This window comes from Cotesia glomerata, linkage group LG3 (assembly GCF_020080835.1).
Source record: "Cotesia glomerata isolate CgM1 linkage group LG3, MPM_Cglom_v2.3, whole genome shotgun sequence".
Lineage (NCBI taxonomy): Eukaryota > Metazoa > Arthropoda > Insecta > Hymenoptera > Braconidae > Cotesia > Cotesia glomerata.
In genome coordinates this window covers 19,748,379-19,767,887 of record NC_058160.1, presented here as the reverse complement: position 1 = coordinate 19,767,887, position 19,509 = coordinate 19,748,379, and the positions used below count along the sequence as shown (strand labels likewise).

Here is a 19,509-nt window from a genome sequence, read left to right as displayed (position 1 = left end):
AATACCAATTTAAATATGGTAATTATTTACGTATGTATTTGATTTGTTTTTATTATAAAAATTTTCATAGAAAGTAGAAATAAACTTTGTTCTGGATACATGATATTTTACGAATTCATTTCATCCTTTTACTGATAATTTATAATTAAGAAATCATTATTCTGGAAAATTTTTATTAAAAATATATTTGATGTGAATTTCAACTTTACTAATAAACACAACAATAAAATTATTTACAATACAATTTTCAAGTACAAAAATTTTTATTTCTTCAAGTATATAACTAAATTAATTATCATTGTAAATTTTATAATAATACATACACATTACACAATATATATATTTTAAATACTCATTTCGAATTTCCAGAACTCATTTTCAATGTATAATAAATGTCGATTAACTTTTTTGAACGTTCGGGTGTTAAACGATTTCGAAGACAAGAATGAACAAATGACCTGTTTGAAAATAATCTTTCAATTTGTGCTGATGACGATGGAATGTTAATCAATCGTTGAGCTAATTGAGAAATTACTGGGTATGAGTTTTCGGCCATTTGCCAAAATAATTTTGGAGGGACATTTCCTTTTTTCAGTAATGATTCAAAAATTCCAACTTTATTTTCATAAGCTTCCATTTCATGATAAGATTCATTTAATTCATTCCTTATAAATTCAATAGCTTGAGAATAATATTTATCGGTATGACGAAACTGTTTTCCTTGATAACCTGGATGCAATAAATTCGCTGCTAATAAAATTCGAGTCAATACTTTGTCAATGCGTTTTTGGACAATTTCTTGAATTTTTTCATTATCAGTCGGAACGTTTAATTTCATCCACTCTTCAGCTGCATCAGGTAAAGTAAAATTTGACTGTTGACATTCATTAATTAATGAACAAACTGGATCAGATAAAACGATGAAATTTTGTAATTTTGTTATTAAAGAATCATCGAAAATCTGATCATTCAAAGTAATCAATTTTTCTTTCTCTTGTTTTTTTGATTTTGTAAAAGACGGATTGTTTAATTTATTACTGATAATTTTTTTCATTATATCTAAATTTTTTAAGCAACACCGAAACGCATCACGATAACTGCACCAACGAGTTTTGCAAGCCATTTTAATTTTTGTTCCTCCGTTTTCTATTATCTCTCGTCCTAAATTAGAAGCTTTGAATGTACGTAAAATGGTATTTATAGATTCTGCAAATGATTTATCAATATGGTCCTTGGCAAGTAAATTTCCATGATGACTGCTGCATCCTGCATGCCATAAATTTACAGCTTTACCCATTGCTGTCATAACTGGAGCGTTATCAGAAACTACGGCATAAATGGTTTTATTATAATTTGTTTTGGCTATTTCGACAGCTTCTTCAATAACTTTAGTTAATTGTTGTGTATCTTCAGATAACAATGTGAAATCCCAAGAGTTTAAAAAAAAACTTGGTTCATTTGCTGTATGAATAATACATACAACATTTTTAGTATTTGCAACCGAATTTTTCCAACCATCTATCACTATTACTCCTTCTGACTGATTAATTTTTGTGTGTTCACTTGAAATTTTGCTATGTAATTTATTTAACAACGTATTGGAGAGAGTTTTTCTGCATGGCAGATGATAGTTCGGATTTAACGACTTAACAAACTCTTTAAACGGAATTGATTCAACAATACTAAACAGAAGATTGCATCCTACGAAAAATTTCACAAGTTTCATCAATAGTTGATAAATCACTCCTACTATTTGATGAAATGCTTGAAGTCGCTTTAGATTGATTATCAAATGAAATATCATCTGACCTTTCTTCAGAGGATCTACTTAGCACCTATAGAAATGTAAAGAAAAATTTATTCAAAATAAAAAAAAATTTGTTTTTTTGAAAATATTCACTGAGAAAAAAAATACTTTTACTCAATTAACAATTTTTTGGTTCAAGAAATTCGATGAGATCAAATATTCTATTATTTTTAATTACTAATTTCTGAAGAGAAGAGCATCAATATTTATCTTTGGATAATAGATAAACAAGAGAATAGGTTTATTTAAATTAAGTAAAAATTATTTTAATCAATGTAACAAGTTCTTGAGCTAAGAATATATATTCTCGAAAATTTTCAAGAACATAAATTCTTGTATCAAGAAAATTTTCTTAATAAAAGTATTTTTTTTTCTCAGTGTAATTATCGCTTTGCAATATACCTTAGTTTTTCCCGAGGGATCAGTAGTTTTGGCAGCACATCTATTTCTGAAATAAGTGAAGAAAATACAAAATTAATTATCAAAAAAAATTTTTTTTTAATTCAATGAAAATATAAATATTTATTAAATAACTATTTACTGCTTGGGACTGGTGAGGCGTGGGTTCGAATCCCGGTGTGAGCTGAAATTTAATTTTCAGTGAACATCGGTGCTCGTAACTCATGCCGGGCTGTACAGGTTTGGGTTTTTCGATGGTTTCCCCAAGCCCTGTGCTACCGGTGGGGCACAGGCAAATGCGTGCAGTTTCCCCAAAGTCGGCCCATCGCCGCATTACTCTCCAGGCTGAAAAAGTATGTAATACCGCCAAACTTATTCTGCCAAACTTAATGTACCGATCAGCCTGGAGTCCCCTTCCGGTCTCGGCCGGACCCCCATCGAGACAGAAGTCTGAAAAGCGGGGTTAAAATAAAAAAAAAAAAAAAAAAAATAACTATTTACCGATGACTTTGTAATCGAATTTGTGCAGTATTTTTTAACTTATAATTGCACTTTAAACATTGAGCAATATTTTTACCATTTAACTTTTCAATCACAAAATCATTTTCTTTAAAAATGATTGATAAATTTTTTTTTTTAATGCACTCATTTTGAGATAAAATTAAAAGTTTAGATTAGTTATTGCGAAAACTGTTGAAAGACGGTTAGAATTTTAAAAATGTACAATGTCCAATGATAACCACCAGGTGGCATACAAATCGACGTATAATACCGGAATTTAAGTATTTTACATAGTTTACGTAAAATACGTAGGAAACTGCTCGTTACGCGTAACTGCTCACCCCTGCCTATAACTTACTCTGCAAATAGACGTCAAAACTTACTGTACAAGTATTTCCGTCAAATTGTAGTAAAGTTGAAAGGAAATTTAACTACAAGTTTGATTGTTAACTTGTATTCAAGTTGCGGCCGTAGATTTCCGTCAATTTGCTTACAACTGTTGTTGAGTGAAGAATTACCGCCAACTTGATGTATAAATTAACCGTAACTGCTGGAAGTCAACACTTACTGAGAAAGCGCTGGCTATCAGGGTAGGTCTTTCACAAATATGTAAACAGCTGTATCGTACACAAAAGACTGCGCTTATATATCAAATTAAAGATATAAAAATCAAGTGACGTGGAATGTATTTTTTGATATTTTAACGTTGTTTCATTCCATATTTTTTATTATTAATTTATAGCAAATTTTATAATGATTCCCCTTGAAATAATAAGTATTTTAATTTTAACTTTAGTATTTACTTTCTTAGCGGTAAGTAGAAAATGTTTAAGGTTATCTTTTATTATTGACAGTTAATCAGTTTTAAAATTATATTTTTTGATTTTCAGATTTGTTCTTATTTGTATATAAATACATCAAGATTTCCAAAGATTAAACGATATGAAGAAGAAAAATCTTTTTTAAATCAAAAGACTGGCAAAAGAGAACCTTTTCCTTCTCTTCATGATGAATTCAATTTACACCTCAGTGTTATTATACCTGCTTATAATGAAGAAACACGACGTGAGTTTAAAAGTTATCACAATGTTTTATTTTTTATATAATTAATTTAAACAAACAACTTATTTTTTTTCAGTCAAGCCTATGTTGGACGAATGTCTGGAATTTCTCGAAAATCGAACAAAATCAGGATTAACTTATGAAGTTATTGTTGTAAGTGATGGAAGCACAGACAAAACTGTACAAGTAGCCCAAAATTATGCTAAAAAATATGATACTCTGCGAGTACTTGAATTAATTGAAAATAGAGGAAAAGGAGGTGCTGTGAGACTAGTAAGTTAACTTTAAGAATATTATTTGATGATATATCTTCTATACTACTATAAATAATGAATTTGTACAAAGTTAAAGGAATAATTTTTTGTTTTAATGATTAGGGTATGCTCAGTGCTCGTGGTAGTGTACTCTTATTCGCTGACGCTGATGGTGCTACAAAATTTAGCGATCTTGATAAACTTGAAGATAGTATGAAAGAGATTTTGAATTGTAAGTTCCAACCTATAGAATTTTTAATTTTTTTAACAATTGAAATTTTTATGTTAACATTTATCACTTATTCTTCTTCAGGTGACTATAAAATAAATCCTGAGAAAGTTGCTAATGCCCATGCCGTTATTTGTGGATCTCGGGCTCATCTAGAGGAAGCTGAGGCAGCACGAAGATCTTTTTTTCGATTAATTTTGATGCATGGATTCCACTTTCTAGTATGGACACTCTGTGTTCGTCATGTACGTGATACTCAGTGTGGTTTTAAACTCTTTACTCGTGAATCAGCAAAAACTTTATTTGATGCTCTCCATGTTGAGCGCTGGGCGTTTGATGTAGAAATGCTATACATAGCACGAACATTGGATATTCCCATTACAGAAATCGCCGTGAACTGGACTGAAATTGAAGGTTCGAAAATAATTCCTTTTTGGAGTTGGTTAGAAATGGGTCGTGATTTATTAATAATTTGGCTGCGATATAAAATACGAGCCTGGAGAATAATACGACCGAAAAAGTTATAAATTGTTACATATTATTTTTACAATAATACCAAATTTACTAAAAAAAATTCACCTATGATTAATAGTTATTTATATTCCTTACATCTTTTTTTAACTATCAAATGTTATTTTCATATTATTCAAGTTATTTTTATGAAATCTCTAATTTTGAGATGACTACATTTTTAATTTATTTTTGAAATTATATACATATTTCTTCATTTTTTTCATTAAGTTAAATCTTTTTTAAAAAGTGTTCAAGCTAAAAGTTACTGCAAGACTTGAGAAAAATACAATTAATACGTCATATTTAAAATTAAAAAAACTCGTAATGTTTTTAAAGCTCTATGCAAGATGTTTAATTTTAGTTTTAGTATTGTTCTTAAGATTATGCAGAAGCGAATGGATTTTCCGAAATTTTATTTTTTTCTTACTTTTTCGAGAAATTTTTAAATGAATCATTATAAAGCTTCCGCAAGAGTTGGTCATATTTTATTTTTTTCAATCTAATCTATTTTATTTAATTTCTGTATTTATTTGAGACGTGATTAGAAAAATATCTAAAAATACATTGAGTATTAAATTGGAGAAAAAAAAACATGTTTGCTGTCAACATCCATAATAAATAAAATAAGTATTCTTTTTAAAGAAATTTATAAAAGTTTATTAAATAATTTTATTTTAACATAATTATAACAGTGATAAATTATCACTAGTTGTGCTAATGGTATTGCTGCCGGTCTCGCTTGGTGATTTTGCTGGCGATCGCGCTGACGGTCACGCTGGAGATCAATTCTTTTACGCGATCTTGAGCGAAATCGCCAGCTTGTTTACTGTTCTCTTTAAATTAATTTCATTAAACATTTTAGTCACAACACTGTGCTTCAAATTCTCTTCTTTATTTATCTGAGCAGTAAGGTAAAAGCTCCAATATATGATCATGTACCAGTACATGATCACTCCATGTATTTGTATACCTATATTTGTGAATATAGATATACAAATACATGGAGTGATCATATACTGGTACGTGATCATCTATTGGGGCTTTTACCTTACAGACTTGTATTTGTTTACAAGCACCTTTACATCTGAAAACCAACCTGTTTTTTTTTTGACATATTTTTCATATTTTCATGTTGGATTAGCAATCTAATTTTTATTTTTTCTTCAAGCTGCTGTCTTCACTTGATTGCGAAAAACAAAAAACAATTAATTTATTATGACCAATCAGAACGCTTGGCTACACCTATCTTCTGTCTCTCTCTTTTAAAAAAAACAAAATTCTCGGCCCTAGCGATAATATTTATAAAAATTGCCGGTTAAAATTTTTGAATAAGTCTCAAACATTGCTCCACGTGACATTTTTGTAACGATGAAACTTAAGGCTTTCTTTAAAGTGAAAATCACGTGATATATTGCAGTAGCTTTATTGGTCCAAGTCATCTTTAGTCGTGTGTCGCAATGTTATGACGTAGTCTGACGTCTGACGTAGACCTGATGTCATAAAACATCAATGAACTATTTTTCCTGCTATTTCTCACCGAAATAGGCGTAGTATTTCTCATCACATTACGTAGATCATTTGAAAGTTTTTCATATTTTTATTGAATTTTATTCAGTTTAATACCAACTACTATCGAGAAAGTACTGTTATTACATTATTATTTGCAACGATGGCTTTTCAATCACCAATGCCGAGCCGTGAATTTCTTTGGGATGTTTTTCAAAGGTAATATTTATTTAATATAGTCATAAACAATTCAAGTAATATTCAGAATAGTAATAAATTTTAAACAAATTTATCATTTATTCTGCTTTAAATCATGTATTCACAATGTGTAATTTAATTTAAAGATAACCTCAAAATTGTTATGTATGGGTATATACATTAAAGCACTATTTACTTTTTTATTTTTTTTTTAATTCTAACTTTATATTCAATTAATTTTAGAGTTGACAAAGATCATTCTGGAGCAATATCTGCTGAAGAGTTACAACAAGCTCTATCTAATGGAACGTGGACTCCTTTCAACCCGGAAACAGTTCGCTTAATGATCGGTAAATATTTTTAATTCCTATGGTGAAATGAAAATTCAGGTCCTATGAGTATTACTTTATTACAATCAAATATTATATAATATTAAAATCAGGCTATGCCTGCAAATTTTTTTATTTTATTTGAAAAATAAAGTAGTAAGTACGGTGAAAATATTTTTATAAAATTGCATTCATAGTTTTTTTTTTTTATTTTTATTAATGGAATTCAGTTTTTCAATGTTCTTTATAAAAATTTATCTTTTAAAATAATTCTTATATTATTATTTAATTATTTTTAATGCACAGTAGTTATATTTAATCTTAGTAAAGTTTATATCTTTTTTAGCTACAAAAATAACTTTCGACTTTATTATAAAGTAGATCTAGAGGTAGAAAAAATTTATTTCTATCTAAATAAATTTTTTCAATTGTTTGTGTGCACCAAAATTAGACTAGAGCCAGAGAATATGCATGGAAAATATAAAATTAATTAACTAAGAGTTTTCCCTGGTTCTGGTTTTTTTTTGTCCGTGTAGGTATGTTTGATACTGAAAAATCTACTCCCGATCCTTCAGGTATGTTTGACAAAAGTGGAAATGGAACAGTCAGCTTTGACGAATTTGGAGCTCTATGGAAATACGTCACTGATTGGCAAAATTGCTTCCGTTCATTTGATCGTGACAACAGTGGAAATATAGATCGTAATGAATTGAAAACTGCGCTCACTAATTTTGGATATCGATTGTCTGACGGATTAGTTGACATGCTGTTGAGGAAATACGATCGGCTTGGTCGAGGAACTATTTATTTTGACGACTTCATTCAATGTTGCATAGTATTATACGTAAGTAAATATTATAAACTTTCAATAATTTTTTTATTTTATTAGATTAATAAACATTTAAGGAGGTTCAATATCACTACTCATACAACTTTAAAATATCTTTAAATTTTTATTTTTGAAAGATAGATAAATGAAATCTCTACTAAAATTTGATATCGATTTGCGGTACCGTTTTTGAGAAATTAATTTTCAAAATTGCTTTTTTTACTTGTAAAGACACATTAAGAATCGACAAGTTATTATGAAATCTTGTGTAGCACCCGCACGGTAAAATAGAAATCATTTTGAATTACCAATACGAAATATCTAAAGTTTATATTTAGTGTTTTATTTTGATATTACCCTGATAGCCATGCTTACTGAAAGTTGCTATCAATCTACGTCCGGAATCGGCAATCAATTGAACGTAAAGATTTAAAAAAGCAAGAGTTTCCGTAAAGTTTACAGTAGAAGAGTTGAGTACAAACTTGATGTTAATTTGTATTCAAATTCCGGCCGTAGATTTTCATCAAATTGTATACAAATTTGATTTAGAACGACTTTCTGTAAACTTTAAAAAAACCGAACTGCATGTTCTTGCTCAGAAAGTGAGGCTATCTAAGTGAGGGTATATTTGAGTTGAACCTTCTTAGATAAAAACGTGCTTCTGAAATTAAAATATTCAATTTTCTTTCTTCTCATTTCAGACGCTGACATCTGCATTCCGTAAATATGATGCTGACCAAGATGGTGTTATCACTATACATTATGAACAATTTTTAAGCATGGTTTTTAATTTAAAAATCTAACTTAAGACTAAACTCAAAGTCTGCCAAAAAGATGAAATATTAAATATTAATCACAGCTTTATTTCATCACAATATAAATAAATGATATATATATATAAAAAAAATATTTGAAAATTCAGAACTTTTAAATCTTTCAATTTAACATTCCTGTTGTCAATTTTCAACTTTAGTTTAATAATTCAAAACTGAGGCTTCGGAGTATTATTTATATTAAAATTGATAGTTTTAATATAAAATAAATTCATTTAGTTTTCAGATTGAAGTATTAATATCTCTAATAAATAAACGGTCTAACTGCATGTTATATTTATTCGATAAAGATTGTCAATTCCATCCGCTTATCAATGTTTTGCTAAAATCAAAAATAGGTTTTCAATATATTCTTTATATTTTAATTAAAATAATTCTATTTTTTTAAAAGATATAAGGTGTTTGAGATTTTCATATACAACTCTAGTATTTAGTTATACTTTGTAAATTTAAAAAATTCTTGTATACATATAAAATAATAATAAAGAACTTTTTTTTGTTTAAGTATTGGTGAATTAATTTAATGTTCTCCAGGTTTACTGCGAAAAAAAAATCTTAGATTGAGTATAAATATTTTGGATTCAAAAATATATTCACAGTGATCAAATTTTTTTAGAAAAAGCACAATTTTTCTTGAACTAAAAAAACATTTTTCGGATTAAGATAACTTTTATTTACTCAAATCCATTTTAGTTTTCTTGGTTCAAGTGTATTTTTGATTCTGTGTACATAATTTAATTATTGTTTTCGAAAAAATTGATCCTAGTTGTAGGGGATTTCTGTCTACTAGATTAAATTAAGGGTGATGCAAAAATAGAAAAGAGAAACATTCGTTCAGCTAAAGAAGATTAGAGGTTGTAATGTGAGAAACTTTTGTTCGCTATGTACACTAATTTGTTGGGATGGGACACGAAAGTAGAATGACTCCGCCTTCTTGTTGGCTGTCGTGCCAAAAAAAAATTCGTTTTATTTGCATTCAAAACCTATGTTATTGTATTAAAAAAAAAAAAAAACAAAATAAAATAAATAAAGAAAAATTTCATTCTTTTGACTATATTTTTTTTAAATACTATTAAATTTATTTTGGTTAATAATACCATTTAAAATTTGTTAAATTATTTTCTTTAATCTAAAATAATTGTGATATGCTAAGCCAATGACATTTGTTTAACAACTGACAGATAGAAGATATTCGTATTACAATATGTATTTTTATGAGAAAAAATATTAAGTGATAATGTAGTAATGAAAGTACGTCGAACTCACGTGAAAAGAGTTTTTGATACAATAGAGACTCCGCCCTCAATTTGATGCATATCTCGGCATTTTGCCAAAGTTAAGTTTTAAGCATACGTTAATGTAGTCAAGTTTGTTTTTACGCGTGGGTGTAAAATGTAGGAGGTTCTTGAGAAAACCACACCTTAGTTAATCCCTCTCTTAACCAAAATCTGCCACTTAAAGTTTTGGAGTTAACTTCAGAGTAACTTCCGGAGTAGGAGGAAAGGAACAAAAAAGAGCAAGATTAAATTTTTTAGGTGTTGAAATAGGATGTATTTATTAAGAAAGATGAGAATAAGATAAAGATGAAAACAGTGTAATTTCTTGGAGATGGTGAAGATGAGTACAAGTGAGAAATACGAAAAATACAGTGGTTGAGAAAAGAAAAGAGAGAAAATGATGGGCCGTTGATAAGCTAAAGCAGTTATTCTCGTAGAGCACTTCTGTCTGTCGGTACATCTCGGTAACTCTCTTCGCTTCAAGCTATTTATGCTTCTTTCTCTTTTTCATATTTACAAGAAACAGTATATACTCTGTACTGAGATTTCGAACTCTGTCAGCGATCAGGTATCGAGGTGAGGACATTCTCTGTCCACAGTATACGCGACCCTCGATGATGCTTAAACTCATCAAATATTCGGTCAAGTTCTTGCCACCCGCTAAAACTTACAGATGACTACACGATTATATACACGGTTATACGATTACGCGATAGTGTCTAGTCATTTATTGTCTTAATGACATTTCCTTGACAATTATTTGCGAGCTGCTAATAATTAAGTGTCCTTAGTTTAAATAAATAAGTTAGTATGCTTATTTTGTGAATTACTATCATCGAGTTTAATTCAACTATTAATAAATTAAAGATTCTTGTGAGAAGAAGTAATTAAGTGTTACATGATTTGTGAATACTATTTCTAATAATGGAGTTGCATCAGCAACATAATGAAAGACACAATATCACTGCTGATTGTTGCTATCAATGGTCAACCCCTCATACACATCATCATCATCATCATCAACTGCATCATCACCATCAACCACAGCAGCTGGTCCAACCTTCACCAATGCAACAAATAGAAGGTAAACATTACGTTTATTTTTTTTTTACATTACTTTCATAGATTTATAGAAAAATTTTCATTCATTTGGTGATATTGTGCAATTAATAAATTTATTTATTAAAATAATTATAATAAAATAACTAATTGATTAATTAATATAAAAATTTTTTTAGTCGGTGTAACATAGTGTAAAAATTACCGTTTACTAAAGAGATCATCATTCAATGTAGCCAATTTTAAACCATGCCAGTTTAAATGAATCTTCTTTTAGACGACCAAAATACGTTTGTTCCCTTGTTCCATTTGATGTTACTTAAAGCAATTTCATTACATTACAAAACATACAAAAGTGATCCTGATGTTCCGACGCGGGACATAGTAATACATCTATTCAGACACCTTTTTTTACACTCCGTTAATTTATTATCTTATAGCACAACTATTAATTTCATTAATTTTGTTTATTCAATGAGATGCTTACCAATAAAAAGAATATTGAAGCTACTAAAATTATAGCATGCTTAGAAACCGCCGGAAGAGCTAAACGTTCACGATCACCAAAAACTTCTCAAATTACTGCTGAAATATCTTCAACACCTTCACATACGGAACCGTGCAATGATAACAATAATAATCATCGGACCAGCAATGATTCATTGGGATCATCGTCTTCTCCGGAGAACAATAATTCCAAAAGACCTCTTCATCATGCTCTTATCGGCGTTGGCGCAGCACTTGAAGCACGACCTCTTTGGGAAGAATTTCATCAATTAGGCACTGAAATGATTGTAACAAAAGCCGGAAGAAGAATGTTTCCTACTTTTCAGGTAAATTGTATCTTTATATTAATATAATTTAAAATTGACATTAGTACAAATACAAATAATAAATGTATTTTTTACACTTTAGTGTCGACTTTTTGGGCTAGAACCCAACACTGATTACCTCTTAGTAATGGATTTTGTACCTTGTGATGATAAGAGGTATAGATACGCTTTTCACAGTAGTGCATGGGTAGTTGCCGGTCGCGCAGATCCAATTTCGCCTCCAAGGATTCATGTTCATCCTGATAGTCCTGCTAATGGATCACATTGGATGAAACAACCAATAACCTTTGATAAATTGAAACTTACTAATAACCAACTTGACGATAACGGCCATGTGAGTTACTTTCAATTTCTATACACGTGTTTTTTTTTTTTTACGAAGCTTTTAAAATAAAACTTAAAAAATTAATAAATTACAAAATTTTAAAGCTTGTCCAAAGATTTCAAGGGGAATAAGATCGTTAGTTATATTACTTAAAAAGCTAAAACATAATAAAGTATACAGTTAAATCGCACGGCTCCACGTGTTTGTCGTTTTAGACGAGTTCCTCTTAATTGACCTAAGATATGAGCCACTGTCAAGAGTCGAGCATTTGAAGAAATTATAAGACTGCTACGCGTATATTATATCTTTCAAGCGTGTGCCACACTATACTTTACAAGTGTTATTTATCTTCAGATAAAAAACTATAAAATATTTAATTCAAAACTTTATTTTTATTTTACTATTATTTTTTATAAAAAAGAAAGTGTTTATTGTAATAATTTAGATTTTGTTATTTGTGAGCAGAGTTCTTTCCGGTTACTTTAACTCTCGAGTTTCGTTCTGTGTAGTGTGTTTTTTCTCAAGTATATACACCTAATAGTAAGTTTAAAGTAAATATTATGAACTTACAAATATTAAATTGAGATTTCGTATCAAATAATGTTTATTACAAAAAATAAACTGTTGATAATTGATAGAGCTTAAGAAATTGTTTATGATAATGTTTTAGAAAAAATATCACGACCGTAATGAACATGAAATTTACATAATTAGTTTTAACGGTATTGAAGTGGTACAGGTAATGATCCAATCTATAAATTAGAATATTCAAAAATATCAAAAAATTTCAAGTTTTAAAACGAGATAAATCTCTGCACAACCCGTGTCTGTTATTATTATTTTTTTTTTACGCTTCTCTTGAATAAAAAATGGTACACTTATACATACGAACCGACCCGTGAAACGCCAGTAAAAAAAAATGCAGGACAAATTTGGTGTGAGGGTGTGGTGATGGCTCATAGATATTGCTTGAAAAATATATTTTCTTAATAAAAATAATTTTTTTTTATTAATTCTACTTAGTGATTTTATTTATTTTGGTAAAAAAAATAAATTTCACGAGCAAATCAATGCAGTAATATTGATTTTTGAGTAATTTAAAATAATAAAATGGACCACACGCATGGATGCTTGGACAAAGTAGTCTGTACTGTCCTTTATAGTCGAATTCTTTGCGCATTTATCTTTGAATTCACTACTACCACGTGTGCTACAAGCAAATGTAGCACGTGTGTTGTAGCTCAAACGCCTTGAGAGTAAGTAAAGTTAAATAGTGAGATAGAAGAAGGGTGTCAGATTGCCGTTCATTCGACTTGACTGAGCTCAGAGGTTACTTTTTATACTAATTAGTCACTGGGACTCTTCTGCCTGTCAAACAACGCGACCGCCCCCCCGTCGAGCCTTTTCCTTTTCATGTAAATATATAATTCTTCTTCCTCATAAGCTCAAATATCTAGTTTCCATATACTTCCTTTTATCTGTACTTTGATTCTTCATATTTCTATGAAAATTAAAAACCGATTATTTATTATTTTTTTTCTTTTTTATTCCAGATTATATTAAATTCAATGCACAGATATCAACCAAGGTGTCATGTAGTCGTTGCACCTTCACCACCAGGTTCAGGTCCAGATCCTCGAACAGAAAACTTTAAAAGTTTTTGTTTTCCTGAAACGCGTTTCACCGCTGTGACGGCATACCAAAACCATCGTATTACGCAACTTAAAATAGCTAGTAATCCTTTTGCAAAAGGATTTCGAGATTGTGAATCTGATGAATGTGAACCCCCGAATTCTACAATACACAATCCTGCTAAAAGACCAGCTACCACTAATGTAAATATTTCGCCCACCAATTTTTCATCGCTTATTCCAGTGGTGCCTATAACAGCTAGCATGACAAGCCCAGAACATCATCATCAATTCTATACGAGTCCTGCTTCACATTGGACTTATCAAGGACATCATCAAACTAGTCACAGTACTGGGCATTATGTTTCTCATCATTCATCTGGATCTTCACTTTATGGTCCACGGTAGTGAAAATTTAATGTTATATATTTAATGAAATTAAATTAAAAAATATAGAAATAATTATCTCAAGTTCAATTTGATCTACATCTTGTGTACTGATGCCAAATAATAACGATGCCAAAGTAAATTTAGTAGTTATAATTGCATAATCTTTTGCTTTTATTAGTATATGCTTGTTATTATCATCAAATTTTCGTTTGAACTACGTCATTCAGTGATATATTTTTTTTTGTTATAAATATTTTCACTGTTCGCGCGACAAATTGAAAAAAGATATAATTGTACTTATTTCGAATCTTTCATAATATTAATTATTATGTATATATATATATATATATATATATATATATATATTAATGATTATTAAAATCTGTTGATGAATATGATTAGCATAATATGAATTCGCTATAGAAAAAAATTATAATTGTTTATTGACATATTATCATACACTATTTTGCTTCAATTAAAAGTAAAAGATTTAAGAATTTATGGTTACGGTGTTTGCGAGAATAACGAAATGTAAAACAAAGTGCCTTTTGTAGGAGCAAAGTGCGTCTATTTATACGGGGTGTCTTAAATACCAAACGAGCCAAAACTCACTTCGGGCCAAGTAAAGATGAGAACGTAAACGTGCCGTGACAAACCCCTTTAGCAACAGTTAAGTGCCTTAATAAATTATATTTGTAAAATTCTTAAGTTATGTTTACTATAAATCAAAAAACTTATCAAACTTTAAATTATAAGACAATTAATTGATTTTAAAATCGTTATGTTATAAAATGTTTTTTAATAAATTTTATAAAGAAATTATGATTGTATTTCAATATGATTACAATGCTTAAGTATTACACTAATAAAAAATAATTAACTTGATTCAAGAGAAAAAAATCTTGAATCTTGAATATCATTCTGGAGAATTTCATTGTCTCGAATCAAGTAAAAATATTCTTAAATAAAGTAAAATCTACTTAAAACAAAAAAAAATTTTTTAATTCAAGAATTTTTCTGCTTGTTTCGAGATGATCTAATTCTTTAAGATTATTTCTTTGTATTTAAGATTTTATTTCTTAAATCAAATTATTTTTTTATCAGTGTAGCTCATTAACGTCATTGATACTTAATCCTTGATCCTTTTCTATAATTATGAAAGTAGTAAGATAATAAAAACTTTTTTTTACATTTTAAAATATCAGTTTGTCAAAACCATAGTGTATGAGTTTACATTTATTCTAACAGAATATTAAAAATGACAAGAATTACCAACATTTGTTAAAAAAAATTCATGTAGCAATTGAGGAAAAAAAAACTACGAAAATTGCAGGAATCCGTCGGAACTGAGAAGATTCTCATACAACAGACCAGTAAAGTTAAGTCTCAACAAAACATATAATGCAAACAGAGTTGACACCAACTGGCAGTGATTGATGAGAGTGTAAAGAACAAGTTTGTGTAAACATATTATTGTCTGAAATGTCGGTTGCGTATGAGAATACAAAAATTTATCTATTTAAGAATTTATTGTCGCATTAGTTTCTATTACCAATTATTAATATATCTCGTGCACTATTTTTACTTTTTTTACACTCGCTTTAATTTTCGAAAAAAAAAAAAAAAAGTAAATAAAGACTAACTTTTTACAACTTGAGTGTAAATATTTTACTGGTAGTTTTTAAAAATAGTTCATTGACAAAGCAACATGAGTGCCAAAGCAAAAAATAAGTACAGAGATGCTAAGAATCCTTTGGTTGCATGTCTTCACATAGTAATAAAATTTTACAGTTTTATCTGACGTATTGACCTGTCTCTACTGTCACGTAAACGACAACTTGTATTCCCTTGATGAAAAATATTCAAAGCAAAGTAATTAAAATTACGATTATAAAAAATCAAAGGATGCGCAGAGTTCCGGGTAGAGAATCGTTTGCAGTTTATTTACTTTTTTAAGTAAAAAAAAAGTTTAACATCTTAACTTTTACTTTTACATACTTAGACTGATGTTAAAGCGAAGAAAATAAAATAAAAAGGAAGTAGTCATTAAATTTTGGGGTACAAAGTATAATATACTACTTGGGGGGTTTATCTTGCAGTGGTTTTGTTTTCTCGGTACTCATAGAATTTTTTAGCTGCATAATAGTTAAAGTATATCTGTACATACACACTGTTTAGAGTAGACGGCACACACGAACGTTATGTCAAAACTTTTTTCTTTCCCTAACTTGTCGTGGTTTAGCTTGCAGCTCACGTGAAGTGACAGTCAAAAATATATTATATTTTTTTCTGTACTAAGTTTGTCAAGTCAACAACAAATAACGTGTGTGTTGTGTTATATTGATAAATACGACACATTAAGTACAACCATAATAAATTAGGCTTGAAATTAGTCATTTTTTTTTTCTATTAAAAATTTTTTTATTCAATTTTTACACTAAAACTAGTTGTATAGGAAGTGAAGTAGATGTTCTTTTGGTCATTAATCCGTCGTCACCGAAGTTCATATTAATGCTTAATGCAATTAATCTCTAGGATAAACTCGTCTCAAAAGTTTATTTTATGCTTTTTGTACCAAATTTACAGCAAAGTTGCCTGAATATCTATCAAGTACATATATCATGTTTTTGTATGTTTTTCAGAATCATACTCGTAATTTATCGCTAATTCACTCAACAGTTTCATAATTGTATCTAATTATTATCTGTGCTGTATACTAGAGAAAATCCGGTTATTAAATTCAAGTAGAGCTTTTTTTTCTGATTTTTAGTTTACTAAACAATTGAATTTTATATAAAAGACTTTTAGCTTTGAAAAAAAATAAAATTTCGATCGTGTTCAATAAATTAAAGATAATGCATTAATATCTTCAATATTATTGTATTGTTTTCATATTGCGCATTGAGATTAGAAGAATTTTAAAAACGAAAAAAAAAAAAAATTCATCGATGAGTCAATTTTTCGAACTTTTATGATTTTTGGTGACAAAAAATAAGATAAAATTTCAACATCCAACGTCATCTAATGTATTAACCCAAAATAGTAAAAATTCGAAAAATTTACATTTGGATAAGTTTTATTAACAATTTTCTGTAAGTAATTAATTTTTTTTTAATTGTAAAGCTTCAAAAATAATTGAAAAATTTATTTTCAACTATTTTCATAATATTCATATCAAATACTTTTTTTTTTGATTTTTTTATTATCAAATTTATAGTGGTTAGTCCCACTTTCAAACCCTTGTTTTTTTTTTTTTTTTTTTTTAATTTTTCTACTTCTATATAATTACCGATAATAATATTTATTTCTTTTTTAAAGGATTGAACCATAAACAATAGTCTTCTGATAACAATTTTTTTTTCATTATTCATACATAATGAATAAAACTTTTCAAGCAAATAAATTAGTGATTTTTCAATCATCATCTCTAAACATACAGTGTTGTAAGTAATCTACAAATATTTTTTGGAGTTGTCATCGACTTCTCAAGTTGGGACGATTACATATTTGGTTCCGGTCCATAAGATATACAACGATTTCGAGAAACACCGGAATTGTGCATGCACATCACATCACACAACCGCTCTAGTGGGCAACCAAAGTGTGCGTGAAGTAAAGATTCGTAGATTCTGGTACGCGTCGCGACGTTAGTATGAGCTCACTCCATAGATATAGTTGCAATGACAGATTTACAGATTTCAGCTTCCGTTTTCATTTTTATTATTTTTTCTCTTTCTTTTCTTTTGTTTGTTTTTTAATTTTGATTAACCGTTTTATATATCTGCAGAAATATACTTGAATCTTAAATATAGAGGGAGGCAAGTTTAAGGGAAAAGAAAAAGTAAAATAGCCTCTTTGAGGTTCCCTCATTCTTAGGCATCAAATCACACCTCTCGTGTTTATGTTTCACAGTTAAAAGTTTTAAGTCTGGTTTATTCTTGCTATAGAGTTCTTCAGTATTACTCCCGCACTTTTATTTTGAGTTCAAGAGATTCATTTCAAAGGAAGAATGTCCTCTGCAAAATGATCATCAAATTTTATTCTGATTAATTCTAAACATAACGACAGTTAATACCTGAAGAAAAATTTATTATGCGTGTTTAAGTTTCTGTATTTCTTATTGTCAAGTAACAAGTAAGTTTTAAATTAAATACACAGAAAAAAAAATGTTCTTGAATCAAATATATATTTTTGAAGAGCTCAATATTCTTGGTTTGAATAGAACAATTCTTGATTTAAGAACATTTTTCTTGATTTAAGGAAATTTTACTTAATTCAAGAATTTTTCGTCTTGATTCAAGACAATTACCCTCTTCAAAATTATATTCTTGGTTCAAGAATTTTTCTCTTGAATCAAGTTAATTTTTTTTTCTGTGTACTATTCTGATAATTAAAAAAAAATGAAAACCAGTTATATCAAATGAAGAAATGATACATAGACAATGGGTTAATTTAAATAAAAACAAATGCTTATTTATAAGAACATATAATCTTACTACTTTGTTTATTTTTATAGTAGAAAAAAGTAAAAAAAAAAAAATAAAAAGAAAAAGCATTAGTTCTTCCAGTCCCCATATCAAAGACAGACATTGAACATGTAACTTAAAAAAAAAATTTAGGTGGTGTTAATAAACAACTACCCATGATTTCGAGAAATTTAAGATAGTAAGTAATGTGCTAACTCTATAATGTAGATTGAAATGAAAATAAATACTTACAGTTTTAAAACAAATACATTCGAAAGACAGAGAAAAAAGGGGATGGACCCTCGAAAATTTTTCCTTCTTAGTTTATATCAAAAGATTAAGTAAAACGAGAATAACAACATTAGATATACTAATTTTGCCGTTAGTTTACTCAAGAGACTCATTTTGACTCTACATAAATGATTAAGAATTTTTCGAAAAAATGAATTACGACTGTATGCAATAAAAAATTTCAAGAGAAATTTATTTACTAGTTTAAGTTGGAAATACAATTATTAATGATCGCATACAAATTTATAATTCTCTCTAAGCGATATTGTAAGAGATTTGGGTGTGAAAGTGATTTTTGAAAATCTTTTCATCGACTCAGCAAAATAAAACCAATAAAAGAAAAAAATGACAATTCTTTTATAGAGGTAGCCCGTTTTGTCTCGCATATTGAGTTTAAAATTCTCTTATATTTAAGACCTCTTGATGTTTATATAGAAAAATATTTGATTGAACCTATAAATATTGATTGACATCATTGAAAACGAAAATTAAGAACTTCAGTTTTCAAGAAAATATTTATTTATAGATATACTATAAGATTTTTAGGTAGGGAAAATAGAAAGCAACAATATCCCTTTTTTTCACTATCCTAAAAGGGGAAGAGGTTGGGGTAATTTAGGTACTTAATTAAGAAAAACCCAAAGTTAAAAAAAGCTTTAATGTTGAAAATTATTTTCAGGTTGAGTAATAATAAGAGTAATGAGTTATAGCTTAAATTATCATTTCAACGTAACTTGAAATTTCATTAAAAGTACGTCATAGAACCTTTTACGATAT

At 28.6% G+C, this 19,509-nt stretch overlaps 4 protein-coding genes across 6 annotated transcripts; 3 read left to right on the top strand and 1 right to left on the bottom strand.

Moving 5' to 3' along the window:
* Positions 1 to 289: 289 nt before the first annotated feature.
* On the bottom strand, positions 290 to 3,007 carry LOC123260942. Of its 2 annotated transcripts, none has more exons than XM_044722334.1 (3): positions 2,708 to 3,007; positions 2,210 to 2,255; positions 290 to 1,835 (listed from the first exon to the last, which is right to left on the bottom strand). In XM_044722334.1, exon 3 carries the CDS (start codon positions 1,802 to 1,804, stop codon positions 353 to 355), a length of 1,452 nt encoding a protein of 483 aa, XP_044578269.1. In that variant the 5' UTR covers positions 1,805 to 1,835; positions 2,210 to 2,255; positions 2,708 to 3,007; the 3' UTR covers positions 290 to 352. The 2 variants fall into 2 exon arrangements, with proteins under 2 accessions (XP_044578269.1, XP_044578270.1); XM_044722335.1 differs by lacking the exon at positions 2,708 to 3,007 and adding an exon at positions 2,349 to 2,386.
* A 63-nt stretch (positions 3,008 to 3,070) lies between these two features.
* On the top strand, positions 3,071 to 4,830 carry LOC123260943 (dolichyl-phosphate beta-glucosyltransferase). The gene is made up of 5 exons (XM_044722336.1): positions 3,071 to 3,520; positions 3,598 to 3,772; positions 3,846 to 4,042; positions 4,147 to 4,255; positions 4,337 to 4,830. Exons 1-5 carry the CDS (start codon positions 3,461 to 3,463, stop codon positions 4,777 to 4,779), a joined length of 984 nt encoding a protein of 327 aa, XP_044578271.1. The 5' UTR covers positions 3,071 to 3,460; the 3' UTR covers positions 4,780 to 4,830.
* Positions 4,831 to 6,228: 1,398 nt separating this feature from the next.
* On the top strand, positions 6,229 to 8,525 carry LOC123260945 (programmed cell death protein 6). 2 transcript variants are annotated; one of them, XM_044722338.1, is made up of 4 exons: positions 6,229 to 6,490; positions 6,713 to 6,819; positions 7,335 to 7,642; positions 8,329 to 8,525. In XM_044722338.1, exons 1-4 carry the CDS (start codon positions 6,435 to 6,437, stop codon positions 8,428 to 8,430), a joined length of 573 nt encoding a protein of 190 aa, XP_044578273.1. In that variant the 5' UTR covers positions 6,229 to 6,434; the 3' UTR covers positions 8,431 to 8,525. The 2 variants fall into 2 exon arrangements, with proteins under 2 accessions (XP_044578273.1, XP_044578275.1); XM_044722340.1 differs by having other exon boundaries at positions 6,231 to 6,490; positions 7,374 to 7,642.
* A 1,361-nt stretch (positions 8,526 to 9,886) lies between these two features.
* LOC123261221 (T-box transcription factor TBX10-like) lies at positions 9,887 to 14,274 on the top strand. The gene is made up of 4 exons (XM_044722765.1): positions 9,887 to 10,821; positions 11,319 to 11,629; positions 11,712 to 11,963; positions 13,508 to 14,274. The coding sequence occupies exons 1-4, from the start codon at positions 10,662 to 10,664 to the stop codon at positions 13,991 to 13,993; spliced, it is 1,209 nt and encodes a 402-aa protein (XP_044578700.1). The 5' UTR covers positions 9,887 to 10,661; the 3' UTR covers positions 13,994 to 14,274.
* The last annotated feature ends 5,235 nt before the right edge of the window (positions 14,275 to 19,509 follow it).